Below are 16411 nucleotides of genomic sequence, written 5' to 3' on the forward strand. Positions count from 1 at the left end.
GACAGAGAGAGCCTCAGCCGCCAGGGAAGCCCAACTTGGGGAGGGGCTTGGGGGACATCTTTTTTTTTTTTTTTTTTTTTTTGTTGTTGTTGTTGTTGAGACAGAGTCTCACTTTGTTGCCCAGGCTAGAGTGAGTGCCGTGGCATCAGCTTAGCTCACAGCAACCTCAGACTCCTCGGCTTAAGCAATCCTAGTGCCTCAGCCTCCCGAGTAGCTGGGACTACAGGCATGCACCACTATGCCTGGCTAATTTTTTCTATATAGATTTTTAGTTGTCCGTATAATGTCTTTCTATTTTTAGTAGAGACAGGGTCTCGCTCTTGCTCAGGCTGGTCTCGAACTCCTGACCTCGAGCGATCCACCCGCCTCGGCCTCCCAGAGTGCTAGGATTACAGGCGTGAGCCACTGCGCCCAGCCTTGGGGGACATCTTTATGTCTTTCTCGGGCCTTGGGCTCTGGCTGTAGGACTGGGCCCTGGGTACTGGCCACAGCACAACCAAGCCCAGGTCCCTCCCCTGGCCTGAGCCAGCTTTCCCCGGGGGATGGGGTACAGAATGTGGGGGTCCAGGAACCGGAGGGACGGCAGTGTCTGGGGAGGAGAAGACAGGCGGGAGGAGAAGACAGGCGGGAGGAGAAGACAGGCGGGAGGAGAGCCAGAGCCAGGCCCTGGACACTTACTCAGGGACCACTTGCTTGATCTGTGGCTTCACGTAGCCGTCAACTGCTTTAGCTGCCAAGGAGAGAACAGTGGTGAGATCCAAAGTTCTCAAGTGAAATAAAAATGTTATCTCCCTTGAGAATCATACCTTTTCTTAGGACAGAACACATCCATATAATTTTTTTTTTTTTTTACCTTTTTTTTTTTGAGACAGTGTCTCACTGTTGCCTGCGCTAGAGTGCCTAGGTCACAGCAACCTCAAAGTCCTGGGCTCAGCGATCCTCTTGCCTCAGCCTCCTGAGTAGCTAGGACTACAGGTGCACACCACCACGCCCCACTAATTTTTTTTTATTTTTAGTACAGATGGGGTCTCTCTCTTGCTCAGGCTGGTCTTGAACTCCTGACTTCAAGTGATCCTCCCGCCTCAGCCTCCCAAAGTGCTAGGATTACAGGTGTGAGCCACCGCGCCCGGCCACAACCACACTGAGAATCTCATCTTAGGATATGATATAAACACTTAATATTTCCATCTGTTAGGAAGACCTGGTGGAGGAGCAGCTCAACACTAAAACTGAAAATCAAGATGTCTTCCAAGGCGGCTTGTATGTTTTAATAAATTTTTCAAACCACAGAAGATAAGTACTTCAGTACAAATCTAACTCAAGCATTCACGGCGTAGTAATTCTAGAAAGAAAAATTATATTTAAAACCTTAAAGTGGAAGATGCAGCAGAGGGGAGAGGATTTGCTCCATCTGACCCCAGGGACAAAATTAGCACCCGCACCGGGAGGGCACGAGAGGACACAAGATTGTTATCACAAGCAGAACTGCCCAGAAAAGAAATGGGCTGTCTTGGGATGAAATGATTTCCTTACCACTGTAGGTTTTCAAGCGAGGAGTGTACAAACACTTGCCAGGGTCGTACAGAAAAATCCAAGCCTTACAGAGGAGTTGATTTGACATGATGATGCCGGGGTCACTCTAACTCTGAACGTCTGCTCTTTCGGGAAAGGAAATGTCGCTTTTTCCAGCACCTGCATGTTCCTTTGTGCCCTGGGGTTTCTGCATTTGGGGGTGATCTGGTGGCCACTTGTCCTAGTGAGTGTCGTCTGTGCCTGGAGGCTGAGTTGTGTCCCTCACTCTCCACAGAATCCTCACTGGGCTACCGCGGACTAGGAATTAACCCAAATGTGATCTGCTCAACCAGTTGCCTTTCTAGAAGACTGAGTGTAGGAATCCAGTTTAACTAGGTAGTAAGAATACAACAGTTTGACATAAGCAAATGACGTCTTGTTTCCCGGGTATGTGAGTGTGGAAGTATAACTTTATACCAGACAAAGAAGGTCACGCTATGATCTGCAGGGTCAGCTAAACAGTCGATAGAGTGAAATGCTACAAGGTTCACAAATTGCTTGACATCCTAACTTGCTTCTTCTGGGGCTTCAAATATCAGGAGCTACCTTTTTATAACACCTCATGCATTTTGTGCTGAACAGTCTACAGAGAATTTTATAAATTAGCCGAAAAGATAAAAACCAAAGAAATGCTGTAAGAAATAGGATTTTAAAATCTAGATTAGCTGTGCTAACAAAAAGAAGCAGTGATATGGATAATCTAAAATACCACATAAATTTAAACACATTTTGGCCTAATTTCCCACCTGGAAATATAACCATCATCTTAGGATGAGAAGGCATGAGTCTCTAAAGGGAAAAGCTTGACAGATTGGAATTCTATAGAAATTACAGGTCTTTGCACTTCAACAAAATAAAGCTTAAGTGTGTTGTTGTTCCTTTTTTTTTTTTTTTTTTTTTTTTTTTGTTGAGACAGAGTCTCACTTTGTTGCCCAGGCTAGAGTGAGTGCCGTGGCGTCAGCTTAGCTCACAGCAACCTCAGACTCCTCGGCTTAAGCGATCCTACTGCCTCAGCCTCCCGAGTAGCTGGGACTACAGGCATGCGCCACCATGCCTGGCTAATTTTTTCTATATAGATTTTTAGTTGTCCATATAATGTCTTTCTATTTTTAGTAGAGACGGGGTCTCGCTCAGGCTGGTCTCGAACTCCTGACCTTGAGCAATCCACCCGCCTCGGCCTCCCAGAGTGCTAGGATTACAGGCGTGAGCCACCGCGCCCGGCCGTGTTGTTGTTCTTTTAACATTAAGAGAAATATTTGCTATATATAATAAAAGGTTAATATATTTACTATAGGAAAAACACACATCATTATGAAAAAAGTAACTCCAAAAGAAAAATGAGCAAGGAACATGAACATGCACTTCACAGAAAAAATACAAATGGCCAATAATGTGGTTGAAAAATATAGGGTCTGGAGCTAGACTGAGTTCAAATCCTAGCCTGGCCACTTCCTAGCTGTGTGACCTTTGGCAAATTATTTTACTTCTCAGTGCCTCAGTTTCCTCATCTGTCAAATGGGAATAACAGTACTGACTTCAGAGAGCAATTTTGAAGATTAAATGAGATACTGTATGAAAAGTGCTCAGAAAAGTACCTGGCACACAGTAGGCATTCAACACATGTTAGCTGCTACTATGATTTTATTATTCTATTTATTATTCTTATTGTTATCATATGAAAAGATGTTTGGCTTTACCTAGAATCAAACAAATGAGAATAAGACCAATAAGGTACCATCTTTATGCTAATCAAACCAGCAGACATGAAAGCAATGACTGGAACCTCGGGTTGGCGGGAGGATGGAGAAGGAGATTCCCTAATGTGTGGCTTGAAAAGGGATTCTGCTTTCTGGAGGGCAACTCTGGAAAGATGTGTCAAAAAGGTTAAATAGTACATACCCTTTGACACAAATTCTACTTTAGGTATTTATCTCAAGGAAACAGTTGAACAAGATGCCGGTTACCAGGTTATTTCAACATTAATCCTAACAAAACATGGGAATAACTTAAGTTGTAAGTATCTTAAATAACCAACACGGAACACATCCTGGAATGGCCGTACCATGGGATTCTATGCAACTGTCAAAGTGATGTTGGAAGACTGCATTTACTGAGCTGTAACTCTGCCTAGGATATATTTTTAAGCGGAAAAAAGAATCAGGTCACAAAAGACCATGTACGGCCATGATGCAAAGCCCAACCTGTCACCGTGGACTCCACGGCCTGCCGTGCCCCGACCTCGGCTCCTGCGACTTCCTTCTCTGCTCAACAGCTCGAGCTTCTCGGGCCCTCCTGAGGCTTTTCAGACTCTCAAAGCTCACTCCCACCCCAGACCCCTTGCCCTAGAATGGTTTTCCTCTAGATCGTAGTATGACCAGCTTCATCACTTCCTTCAGGTCTATTCAAACATCACTTCCTCATGAGACGCTACCTCCATCCTCCTTCCTGACACTTCTCTATCCCTCTACCTTGCTTTTTCTTCAGAGCATCTATTGCTAAATAGATATATTTGTTTATGTATTTATGGTCTTCTTTCTGCTACTAGATTGTAACCTCCACACAGGAAGCATTCAATAGGCACCGGGTGACAGGATGAAGGAAGGACCCGTATCTATAGGGAGTGGAAGAGTAATTGTTTACAAAGGTTCATCTCTACACGGCAGACGTGGGGTGTGATGTCTGCTTTCTTTTTCATGCTGTTATGTGTTTTCTCAAATTTTACAATAAATATGTAATACTTCTAGGCTGGGAAAGCCATAAAACTATCTGTTTTGAAAAACAAAATTTTGCCTTCCTAATTTTGTTTGGTCTAACCTTGTATTAAAAGCAATTTGTTTCCTTCGATTTGATATTTGGGATTAGTGGCAGATGTATTTTTGGTACGACTAAGGAATACAGGTTTATGTCTGCCCTGGAGAAAGCTCAGGCAGCAGGAACTGGGTGCTCACTGTGTAGGTTTTCATGCAAGAGAGATCTCACACACACACACTCACACACAAATAAACCCCAGATCGCAACGAAATCAATTCAGAATGCGAACATTGTTACCAGTGGCAGGCTCGCAGGGCACGGGCGTGTAGTATTTGGAGTACACTTCATCTTTGGGCCGATCAGGAAACACGTAGATAAGGTAATTCAAGTCCCCCAGGCGGTCGGCCAGGGACCGGATGGAGAAGTCTCTGGTGGTGAAAGGCATCAGATTCCAAAACATCCTCTCCTCTGGATCAATAAACAGAACAATCCCATTCTAAACACGATTTCCAAATGAGAAATTTTAAAACCCAAATATACTACAAATTCAAGCTCACCATTAAAATTGCCCCAATAGGAGTCTCCACTTTAAAATTACCACGGGTTATAGACAAAGTAGTTTTTAAAAGCCCTGGGCGTATAAGCAGGTAACACGCACCTGACTTCCCTAGAGACCCAGTGACCTCAGGGAATTTCAAGTTCAAGCAGGAGTCCACCCCCTACTAGAAGAAACAGTTCTTATAGACCCCAACCCCTGGTTTCCCATACAAAGGTGGGTGAGAGAGCTGGGAAGCAAGCCCATAGCCAGAGAAAGCATATCAAAATCTTTATGTCACAAAAAACAAACTTGCAAGCTACTCTTACTGTCAGAGGAAAGAACTCACATTCTCGGATGGAAATGGTCAATGGAGACACCCTTATGTCAATTAGGATAAAGGAATGACTGAAATAGCATATTGTTACTACTCGAAGGACTCAAAGTCATCAAAGTAGTTCTTCACTGAAATAAACTCCAGGCTGGGTGGCAAAGAGGCCAACATTTCAAGAGGGAGGCGAATGAGCTCCGCATCGACTGCTGTATCACAGATACCCATGTCATGGCTATACTTTCACGTTTCCCGAAATTAGTAACTGTGGTTCCCATCATAATACTTTTCATAGGCTGCTGTATTATGAGCAGCTATGTCATGGTTATACATTTGTGTCTCCCATAATTAGTACTGTCCCCAACAAATAAGTACTCAATAAATTGTCTGCTAAAGTAATTTTGCAACAAAAGCAACTAACTTTGGACACAAAGCCAAGATATGTCTTAAAAAAAAAAAAAAAAAGGGATGGGCACCCACGAGAATCAAACTTCCACGCAATGGTGATGCCACCAATTTCCGAATCACTGAATCTCAGCAGGAAGGTCCCATCTGGCTTGTTAATGAGCAGGTCATGGGCCTGTTGCTTGTTCACGAACCCCAGAATGGCCCTGAATCACAAAGGACAGAAGCAGAGTGTGACGACGTATCAATGCCAGAAAGAAGACCTTCACCCTCTATTGGGAAATGACAATTCTCACCCATCGTTCCAATGAGGCTTGAGGTGTTTTTTTAGCACTTCCATCACACCATCAAACCACTGCCAGAAAGTGTAATTCCGTCCTGGTAAATTCTCCTGGTTGGAGATACAACAATGAACACAAGAACGTAAGAGTAACCCTTGGAATATTATCTACACATATTTTAACTGGAGAAATGGAATGGAAAACAAACATTGCACTGCCAGAAGCACACACATATAAATGCCTGCCAGAGTTTCACCTAATGGCCCTACAACCAAACACGGAAATGGAGAGGAAAAGAGGGAGGGAGGGGAAAATACCAAAGTGTCATTGCCAACAACCAGTGGACTCCTGCTGTTAACACAAACACTTTCACCTGGATCTGGGCTGACTGGTCCCTGGCTATTTTTGATGTCTGGTCTATGACCAGTAGCTTTAGCATCGCCCCGGGAGCTTCTGAGAAATGCAAAATTTTCAGGCTTCATCTCAGACCTGCTGAATCACAGCCTGCCTTTTAACAAGATGCCCAGCTGATTTGTAAGTATGAACTGGATTAGATCACATTGTAAGGCCATGGGTGTGGCTTCATCACACAGATGTTCCCAACGGTCATCAGCAAGATACAGTTAGTTACCTGGTTCTATCGGGAGGAAGGGGCCCTACTGCAACGGCAAAGATAGACGACTGAGACCTCCTGCTTCTCTTATCAAACCTATCAGCAAAACTGTTGGCCAACTTGTTAACACAAAACTCTTTAAAAGACTCAGACCGTGGGGCCCTCTGACCTAAGGACATTTAAAACACTTGGCTATCTCCGAAAAAAGATTTGACTTGTGACATCTGAATTACCACACGTTGGAGAAGTTTCTTTCATGAGCACCCTGTTTTATGGGCTGAGGGTCCCATGGGAGCCTGCCCTGGCATCATACACCAGCAAACACCAGAGAGCGAATGGGACAGAGCCCCGGGATTCGATCATCTCAAAAGCCTCGCTTCTCCTGAGTGACAGCGCCGCCGTTTGCTTTGCTCTGTTTCCTTTATAAGGGGAGAAAATGCACTAACGGCACATAGAGCCCAACTTACTCAGAATGCGCAAAGATGGAATTTTGTACACGAGACCTGAATAGCTGTCAAGTTGTCCATCTATTCAGACGCTTCTATCGCTTTGGGGACATTTTATTAGAGACAGGAAGAACAAGGACCCGTTGCAGGGAGACTCCTGGAGGGCGCCAGAAGCACTGATCTAGATCTAACAGCAGCTGAGGGCCCGGGCTCCTCACCCTGTTGAACTGGGACCAGGACACGGACATGCTGTTGTAGTCCTCGAGGTGGCTGCTGCTGCTGTTGAACAGTTTCTGCGCCAGGAACACGAGGTTCTCCTTGGTCAGGCCCCGGTTGCTCTGCACTTCGGCCTTGAATTTCATGTTGAGCGCCTCGCACAGCTGCGGCCACAGCACTTTGTCGGGCACGGCAAATGGCACCCTGCCCTGAGAGGGAGGGAAGCCAGCATCTTATGAGAAAACACGACTTATTCCCTCAAGCCACAAAAGAAAAACAATCGATGGCTGGAAGTAGTTATGAACATTTGTCTTGCGGAGCCTGAGAATAAATTTGAACTTTCTTGGGGTGTGCAGTTCTGCGACAGGCAGAAGGTTCCATCTTACCTGCTTTATACACAACTAGAAGGTGAGCTCGTGCTGCCTGTGCCGCTTTGTAAACGAGCTGCTGAACCTACAGTCCAATCCTACGTTCTAATGGCCACAAAAACAAAACATAATCAAGGCCTGGCCCTTCTGTGGTAAAGCACTTGGGAACATAGAACTCTAACACTGGTTGCTTAGGTAGAGAGAGGGAGGATGCGTGCATGTGTGTGCACAGTGTACTAATGCCTGCCTTCGACTCCTGCCAAGAACTCTAGCTCAGAGTGAAACGTCTTGGTATGCAACGCTGGAAATTTCGAGTTGGACAACTTTATTGAGAAAGAGGTTAGAATGTGAATTTTTAATAAACTGCTTTTTATCCCATTCAGCCATACTACTTTTTAAGTTTTATTATGACATTTTTATTTTTTATTTCATTTATTTTACTTTGATTTTTTTGGCGACATGGTCTTGCTCTGTTGCTCGGGCTGGATGGAGTGCAGTGGCACACTTATAGCTCACGGCAGCCTCAAACTCCTGGGCTCAAATGATCCTCCCACCTCAGCCTCTGGAGTAGCTAGGACTACAAGTGCATGGTTCGAAAATTTTTTTTTTTTTGAATAGGAAATTCTTCTCATGATATAAAATCCAAAAAGCACATATGGGTATACTGACAAGTCACTTCCCTATCCCTGTCTCCCAGAGACCCAGCTCTTTTCCTCAAAGGCATCTAACCTAGTTTCTTGTACATACCGCCAAAGATAATCTATGCATGCCAGCAATTACATATAATTTTTCCTTTCCTTTTTTATGCAAATGGTAGCATAAAATCCACATGTTCTGCATGTTCTTTTCACTTAATACTATATCTGGGAGATCTCGTATCAGCACATAAAGAAATTTCAACAGACCCACACAAACAGGCATCTATTAATATATAACAGCCTCTGAGCTCTAGCTATCATAAACAATGCTGCAATGTACTTATGTTATTTGACACATGCAGATTTATCTGTAGAATAAATTTCCACAAGTAGTTGTTTTAAAATAGCACAAGATGTACACTAGTCATTAGCATAACTGAAAATTTTAAAAATGCTTATTTATTTAGACAAGATACTTGGGTAATTACATGCTGCAGAAGATGCCAAAGTTACGCAGAGTTAGAGCTATGGACAGGCAGGGAAGGAAATCAGAGAAGACGTGACCATCTCCTCTAGGAGGCTTATCAGGACAAGCTGTAGGCAGATATGTTCAAAAAGGAGCCTCCAACTGGGGTTTAGAAGCCCAAGTATGGTAGAATCTCTGATAAAAAAAATCTCACCTTTATACTAAAATATTGTTCTCCAAAAGAGGACTGCTGGGAATATTAAGACTCTTCATGTAGCCATTATAGAAAGACATACTTTAATGTCCCAAATAATAACCCTTTTATCATGCTTTTAGGGGATAACACATAGCCCCTTGTCTACTGAAGCATTTTGAAAGTGCTCATCCGCAGCACACCAGTGCTATTTGGATAGTATTCAGGTGCACAAACCCACAAAATTATATCTGTTCCTTGAGACAAAGCATCTTAGTCTTCATGAAAAAGACCTGGAATGAACCATAGAATCTAAAAATTTGGAAACGACATTTAATGGCATCTCATTTATTAGGAGGAAGATGACATGGAGCAACTTCTGAGCTGAAGTAACCTCTTGAGAGATCTAAAGTCCAGAAGGAACCTGGGGTCCCAAATCCCACTCCTGCTTTCAGCCACGGGCTGTATGACAAGAATTTTCTATGTTATCTCATTTAACCTTCCTAACAATGCCACGAAGCATCACTGTCCCCGTGTTGCAGACCCTTACAGGAAACTCAAACTCAGGGAGGCAAAGGGAACCGCCTGTGGTCACAGAGTGAGGAAGTGGTAGAGCCTGAATTCAAACCCTGGCCTGACGCCAAGCCCTGGTTCTTCCTACTTTCCACGTTCCTTCTGTTCCGCCTCCCACTAAGGAAAGCAGCATTTCTTTCTATACTTTTTCTGGTGGGGGGTGAGAGGATAATACACGAAAGAGATTCATGACACCAGCGCCGAGATCCTGAGGCCCACACGCCCAAGAAATCCACTCACAGGCTCTGCGAAAGCATTGTCCCAGAGAACGGTGGCCGTCGCGTTGTTGTCCTGGCTGCCGTGCACGATTACCACCACTGGGAGGGACAGGGTCTAAAAAGACACAGTTGAGGAGCTGAGTGCCCACAAGCCTCAAGTTCTTCTCCTTCTCTTCTTTTGTTCTTATAATCACAACACTTTCCTTTTCTTAAGGAAAATGTCACTCTCAGACACAGAGTCTGAATGATTCCAGGAATAATATGACTTTTCACACTGGCACAATCTAGAAATTTTAGGTGTTTAACAAGCCACGCTGCTGAAGGATGGAGTAAGTTTCTCAAAGTTACATGGAGAACAAGAGAGACAAAAGAGAAAGAGTATGGAGACATTTCTTGGGAAAAAAGACAAGTCACCAATGTTTAAAACGTACGACGACGTTGACTCAGATTCATCCTGAGCAATGTTTCTCATGATCCGTTGTTTCCCTGTCACGCTGGCTATTTCAGTTCATTATTGTTCACATCTTAAAAGAATCTAAGAGCTACAGTTCTAAGAATGAGGTCACCCCATTTTCTGTTTGTCAGTCAAAAAGAAGACTCTACGTAATAAAAACAGTTCTTTTGTGACATGAGGTACATGCACACACACACACACAGAGCACAGGAAGGGCTTCACCTTGACTTGAAAAACCAGTTCATTTCCACCAACACTGAACTGTGATTCAAACAGGATTGTAAATTTTTCTTCCGTTACCGACTCTGCTCCACGACGGTCAGACCTCTTAATTCGTTTCAGGGACTGCAAAGGACAGATATGAGATGAAACATAAAATGAGAGTCGTTGGCCTCAAAGAACCAGAGAAATTTCATTCCTCTTCGCCTCCCAGCCTCACCATGTTCCTGAAGTGGGCGCTGAGGGTGCCCATAGCTTGGTGATACTCCATGACACAGCAGTTGTTCAAGATCTCACCGCTGTAATCACTGTAAATCAGACAGACAACATCTCTAAACCCACGCCGGGGTCGCTGCATACACGGGGGAAAGAGTATATTTGGGGTAGGAGGAAATGCAGTTTGCCAAAAGTGTAGGTCAGTTAGAGGAAATGTTAGCATGTATAAAATATACAAGTGATTTTCTTGGATGTATCCCTGGTAAATGAAATGAAATCATATGATCGTCACGGAAGACAGTTCACAGGAGAAGCTCCTGATATCTGTTCTCTGAGATCCAGAGAGGTTAGAAGGGCAAACACAACAGGCAGAAGGACTTTCTTCCTACCGCAAGGACACAAGGAAAAGTGCAGGGAGTGAGAAGCAGCACAATTACTTGCGGGTGTTCTCATTCTTGAGCAGGGACTTGGCCTGCTGCTCGCTGATGATGGTGGCCTTCACCTGGGGGGGGTTCATGTGCACATTCAGCTTCCCGCCCACCAGCAGGCGCACGGTGGCTGCGAACTTGGTCTGGGTCTTCAGGACCTGAGGAGGCTGCTTCTCGATGATGAACGTGCTGCGGGGACACAGTGACCACACGGACCATGAGATGCTGCCTCAGGGAAAGGGCTCCAGGGCTCTCTGTGTGTTGGGGGGGGCTGCCTCCCATGGGCTCAGCAGGTGAAGGAACAGCAGGTGGCACAGCGCTGCCCCCCACTCCAGGAGGCAGGAGATGGTGGGGAGAGGGAGGGACAGGGACTCAGCAGCCGGCAGGGGCTGCAGGGCCTCAGGGCACCTCCTGTGGTGTCCACAGTACATACTGGGCAAGGGCGGTGCCAGCAGCCGCAGCAACTGGAGGTGGAGCGGGCAGGGGCGAGGCAGAGAGAGACAGGAGGGAAGCAGAGCTCCTGGTCTGGAAAGCCCTGCTGCCCTCACACCCCATAAACCCCGCAATGGGAGCTGGCCCTGCCCCGCTGGGTGTGGCCGAGAGGCAGCAGTCACCTGGTCACCAGGGCTGAGATGATGTCTGTGATGGTGGCATTGACCTCAGCCAGCATCTCCTCCACTGGCCCGGGGATGGGCAGCTGCTGGCAGAGGTGCTCGGCCCTGCGGATCTGCTGCCGGTTCTGCCAGATGATCTCAGCCAACTTCTCACACCTGCACGGGAGCCCCAAGACCAACAGGAGGATGACGGCTTCTCCCCCAGACCCCAGGCCAGAGGCTGGGAGGCTCCCGGTCTGGGGAGAACCCCCAAGACACAGCTCCACCCTCACCCAGCACTGGGCGTTGTGCTTTCCCCGTGCCTCCTACCCTGTGGAGCAGAGCTCCCTGCCTTTCAGAAGTGCAGAGAAATACCCAGCAGGGTGACCCGGACTTAGGCCCAACCAGCCAGAGTGACACTGCACACGCCAGCCCCGCCACGTTCCCCAGGACAGTGACTCCCCTCCTGGGGGAGGTGGCACCGATGGGGGACCAAGGTCTGTATCAGGAGCGAGGCCCGCTGGTGAAATAAGAGCTGTCACAAGGCCGAGGGGGCCTGCTGCACGTGCCAGCGCAGGAGGCAGAAGCAGCTGGTGCCACCCCCGGCCCCTGCCTGCCCCATGCGCCAACCGTGCCCATTACCAGGACTGCAGCACGTCCAGGCTGCCCTCGGGGGGCCCGCCGTTCCCGGCCAGCTGCTGCCGCCGCTTCCACTGGATCAGCTCGTCGTCCAGAATGATGGTCTGCTGCTTCCGCAGCAGCTGCAGGGTCTTCTGGTGCTTCTCGGCCAGCTCCTGCAGAAAGGTGGGGACAGCAGGCCCTGCTGGGCTCCACAGACAACTCTGCAGGGCCCCGCTCAGCAATGGCAGGGCCCGGGCCAGGCCTCCCCCGACCTGCTCCCCCTCACCCCGCCCCCAGGAAAGACGGATCTGGACCCCTGCTCTCCTGGGTCCCGCTCTCATCCCCACTCTACCCTCTGTCGGGTCCCAGAGACGCAGAACGTGGCGCTCCATGCCTGGGAGGAGGGACCCGGCACCCACTCACCACGCGGTACTGCTGCAGCGTCTGGGCCTCGCGCTGCAGCCAGGCCTCCAGGGACACCTGCTTCTGCTGCAGGGCCGTCTCCCGGCTCAGGCGCTCCTGGGGGCTCAGCTGGGCCAGCTGGGCAAACTGAGCTAGAGGAGGGGACAGGACACCACGACCGTCATCTCCCAGCGTCCGGCACGAGCCCAGAGGAGCCCACTCACCTGCTCTGCGGCAGGACCCTCAGGGGGTCAGACATCCCGTCAAGGGCAAGTCGGGGTTCCTGACAGCCGGGCTGCCGAGGTGAACGACTCAGAAGGCAGCCCCGGGCCCTGTCACCGGCCCCCTCACTCTGAGCGGCCCCCGGGGCACTCGCAGTGCAGCCCAGGGCGAATCCTGCCCGTCTCCCGCCTGCCACTGCCCCACACAGGGGCCGCCAACCCCGCTCACGGGCCCAGCCTGGAGCCGGGCTGCCCAGGTGCGAAGTGCGCCCGCGACTCTCACTAGCTGGGCCAACTTGGGCAAATCACTTTACTTTCCCGTGCCTCGGTCTCCCCGAGTGTAAATCGGGAGAGTGGCGGCACCTGCCTCAGAGGGCAGCTGAAGAGGAAATAAGTGATGAAACAGAAGGTGCTGGAGGAACAGCCCGGCAGGCGCAGGTCTGTGTGAGATTGTCCTTCTCGGTCACGGGCGACGGGACGGGAATGAAAGGGTGACAGAGACCAGCGGCTGCTCAGCCCCCTCCTGCCCACAGCAAAGCCCCCCAGGGAGGCCCCTGCCCCAGCGGCTCCGCCCTGTCCCCTGCCCCAGAGTCTCTCCTCAGGGAAGGAGTTTCTCCGGGTGCTGGAAGGTGCCTGACACGTCTGTCCAGGCTGGTCGCTGTGAGCTCAGAGACAGACGGACAGAGAAGGGAGAGTGTCCAGGACCCCCTGAGGAAAGCGAGGGTGGGGGGGCAGCTTCTCCCCACGCTGGTGTGAGGAATCCCAGCCAGGGCAGGAACAGGGAGTGGGGCAGCCTTGTTAACTGCTTTCAAAATAGCTACCATGCAATACTCAAGACACATGGAAGGTGCCAAGAGTAATACAAGGAACACCTGTGTATCGAGAACCCAGCCTAAGAAATCAGACGTTCCCACAGTTACTGCCACCTGTGTACCTCCCTAGCTTGCAGCCCATCCCTCCCTCACAGAGACAAGCACCATCCCAGCTGCCGGGACTGCTGCTCCCGTCAACAACCTTTCTGAGCAGCCCACGTCCTCGCCCCCCTGAGTCGAGAAGATGTGCGCGTCGGCACGTCTTGGTCGCGTTCCTGGTTGGCCTCCGAGGGCCATGTGGCACTGACCTCGTCCCTGCCCATGGAATGCACCAGCTGGGACAGACAAAAGCAACTCGAGACGGCCAGGAAAAGCCCAGACCTGGGACTTAGAGAGATGGTTTCCATCTCACTGCAGGGTGCTGAGCAGAACAGCATCGTCAGGCACAGAGCGTATCCGAGTAGGCTGGACAGCCACCTCGGGGGTCCTGCAAGGACCCTCCTAGTCCCTCCTGGAAATCTGCAGCAGCTTCTGGGCAGGAGGCCAGGGAGACGTGGGGCAGCTGTCCTGCTCCACTGGAGGGAGCTGAGCCTTCCCGGGCACAGGCAGAGCCCCAGTCTGTGTCTCTGATTCATGAGCTCGATAAAGGAGACTGAACTGACACTGCACGACGGCACAAACCCAAACCAGAATCCAACCTAATCCCACGCACAGGAAACAGAAAACCAAGTACACCATCAACAGTCAAAGGACTTGGGTAGAAATAATGGTCCGAAATTCCTGTTCCTACTCTCACAAGGGGCTGCTCCTTTTCTGGGTTCAGTCTGGGATAGATTCCGAGTGGAGGAAGACCTGCTAGAATCATCCTGCCAGCGTTTATTCAATATATGATGTTCAGGCAATGTGCTGGCCTCAGGGTACAGAGTTAAAGATCCCTTCTCAGTGATGCATAGTCTAGTGGGGAAGACAGAGAGTAAACTAGTATCACTACAGTTATAAGATGGAGCCCACACACACGGTGGCAGAGGAGCACGTGCCATGTGTGTGGTGTGTGTTTCTACAGGCGGGCTGGTTGAGCCCAGGCTTCTGGGAGGTTGTGAGGGGGCACGTGAGCAGAGAGAGAGAAAACTAACTGCCAAATTGCTAGAGGCCAAGAGGGGGCGCTGGTGGGACTCCACACCCTCAAACCTGACTGTAATTCTCTGTGCACACAAGTACCAAGCTAGGGGAGCTTTGTTTACAAAGGCTACCAAAGGTGCATGAGTGTATTCTGTCCCAGGAAGCCTCTTTGAACAACTGCATGGAACATTAAATGTGCGGGGCAGTGGGGAAGAGAGAGACCTTGGGTCTCAGTCCCCAGGAAAAGCCTGTGCCAGCTCCTACACTGGGCTAAGACCTCAAAGGCTAAAGTTTGCATTCACCTTTATACTGTCCCTACTTAGAAAGGGGTTTTTAAACATGCAACTATATAATTTCTATTATCACTTCAGTAAAGCAACATCTATAAAATACCTCCTATATACAAAAGTATTATATCTGGTTCTATCTATGCATTTATCTGTCTATCTAATGAGACAGGGTCTTGCTATGTTGCCCAGGCTGGTCTTGACCTCCTAGGCTCATGCAATAGTCCCACCTTGGCCTCCCGAGTAGCTGGGACTACAGGTGCACACCACCGTGCGGGCTCTAGTACTGTTTATTTAGACTATGAGCTCCTTCCCAAAACAGGAAAGGCCTTCCCCAGCCGCCCAGGACTCCCGGGTGTGGGAAGCCAAGTGAGATCCCACAGTCTCCAATGGCAAGTACGTCTTCTGTTTCTAAGCCTCACCCTCCCAGCACCGTCTTCAATGCAGATGATTCCCGGCTACTCAGAGAAAGGTCAACACCTCAGAATGGGAAAGGGGTTCTCCTCCAGTCTGACCCGAGCTGCTTTCTGGTCCTGCTCCCACCCCGCAGCACACGGCAGCCGCCGCCCCGCCTCACCCTGGATCCTCAGGCTCTCCTGGTACTGGATGATGAAGTACTCCTGCGTCTGCTGCAGCTTCTTCAGCTCATTCTCTGTGTCCTGCGTGACCAGTCGCAGCTCCTCAAACGTCTGGTTGATCTGAAGGTGCTTCTGGGACATGGCGTCCGCAAGACTTCCAGCCGGAGAGCTGCCCTGCAGGCAGGCCCGGGGAGAGTGCGGGGCAGCGGGGAAGGGAGGGACCTTAGGTCTCAGTCCCCAGGAAAAGCCTGTGTCAGCTCCTACACTGGCCCAAGCCCCCAAAAGCTAACGTTTGAGTTGGAATGAGCATGGGGGTGGAGTGGGAAAAACAGGTGATCTGACAGATCACAGCACCTTCATGAAGCATTGTAGAAACTTCTGTTTCAGATCTAGCCTCCACTAGAGCATCCCAAGGAGGATCCATCCAATTCCCTTCGGAGAGACTAGAACTCATCGTATTCTGGGTTGAGTTACGTGGGTTTCCCAGCTAATGATGCTGCCCCCCACCCCACATCCATTCACTGGCCCAGGGCCACGACTGTGCTAAACACTGGGGACACAGTGGGGAACAGGGGTGTGTGAACACACGTCATCTGTGTCCTCACTCAAGATGTCTTGTGATGGAGTAATTTGATCCGGCATGGAAGAGGTCAGACCTCCCACCAGCATCCTGAAGGTGCCCCGATGAAGTTATGGGGGAGGCGTAAGCAAGACCTCTGTGGACCCAGTCATTTAAGTGACACCGTTCCCTCAACACCTGGCTCAGGGGGCCAAGTAGTTTTTCCTAAGGAACCTCACCTGAACATGAGCGTGCCTTTACTAAAAAATTATTCAGCTGGGGTTACATTATTTTGC

The 16411-nt window shown here is 49.2% G+C and overlaps 1 protein-coding gene across 4 annotated transcripts in view; it reads right to left on the reverse strand.

Annotated features, from left to right (window-relative positions):
* The window catches only part of LOC138392139 (signal transducer and activator of transcription 5B), a 61673-nt gene that overhangs the window by 1482 nt on the left and 43780 nt on the right, over positions 1–16411 (reverse strand). For 3 of the 4 annotated variants that reach the window (XM_069482552.1, XM_069482550.1, XM_069482553.1), the window contains exons 5-17: positions 15556–15730; positions 12561–12691; positions 12159–12310; positions 11538–11693; positions 10933–11112; positions 10500–10587; positions 10283–10405; positions 9629–9721; positions 7153–7359; positions 5891–5985; positions 5670–5800; positions 4621–4791; positions 679–730 (exon numbers count right to left, since the gene is read on the reverse strand). In XM_069482552.1, coding sequence (XP_069338653.1) covers positions 679–730; positions 4621–4791; positions 5670–5800; positions 5891–5985; positions 7153–7359; positions 9629–9721; positions 10283–10405; positions 10500–10587; positions 10933–11112; positions 11538–11693; positions 12159–12310; positions 12561–12691; positions 15556–15730 — 1754 coding nt within the window. Of the gene's footprint in view, positions 1–678; positions 731–4612; positions 4792–5669; positions 5801–5890; positions 5986–7152; positions 7360–9628; positions 9722–10282; positions 10406–10499; positions 10588–10932; positions 11113–11537; positions 11694–12158; positions 12311–12560; positions 12692–15555; positions 15731–16411 lie in introns of all 4 variants that reach the window. The other variant, XM_069482554.1, reaches the window with a different exon arrangement.

Source organism: Eulemur rufifrons, chromosome 9, assembly GCF_041146395.1.
Source record: "Eulemur rufifrons isolate Redbay chromosome 9, OSU_ERuf_1, whole genome shotgun sequence".
NCBI lineage: Eukaryota > Metazoa > Chordata > Mammalia > Primates > Lemuridae > Eulemur > Eulemur rufifrons.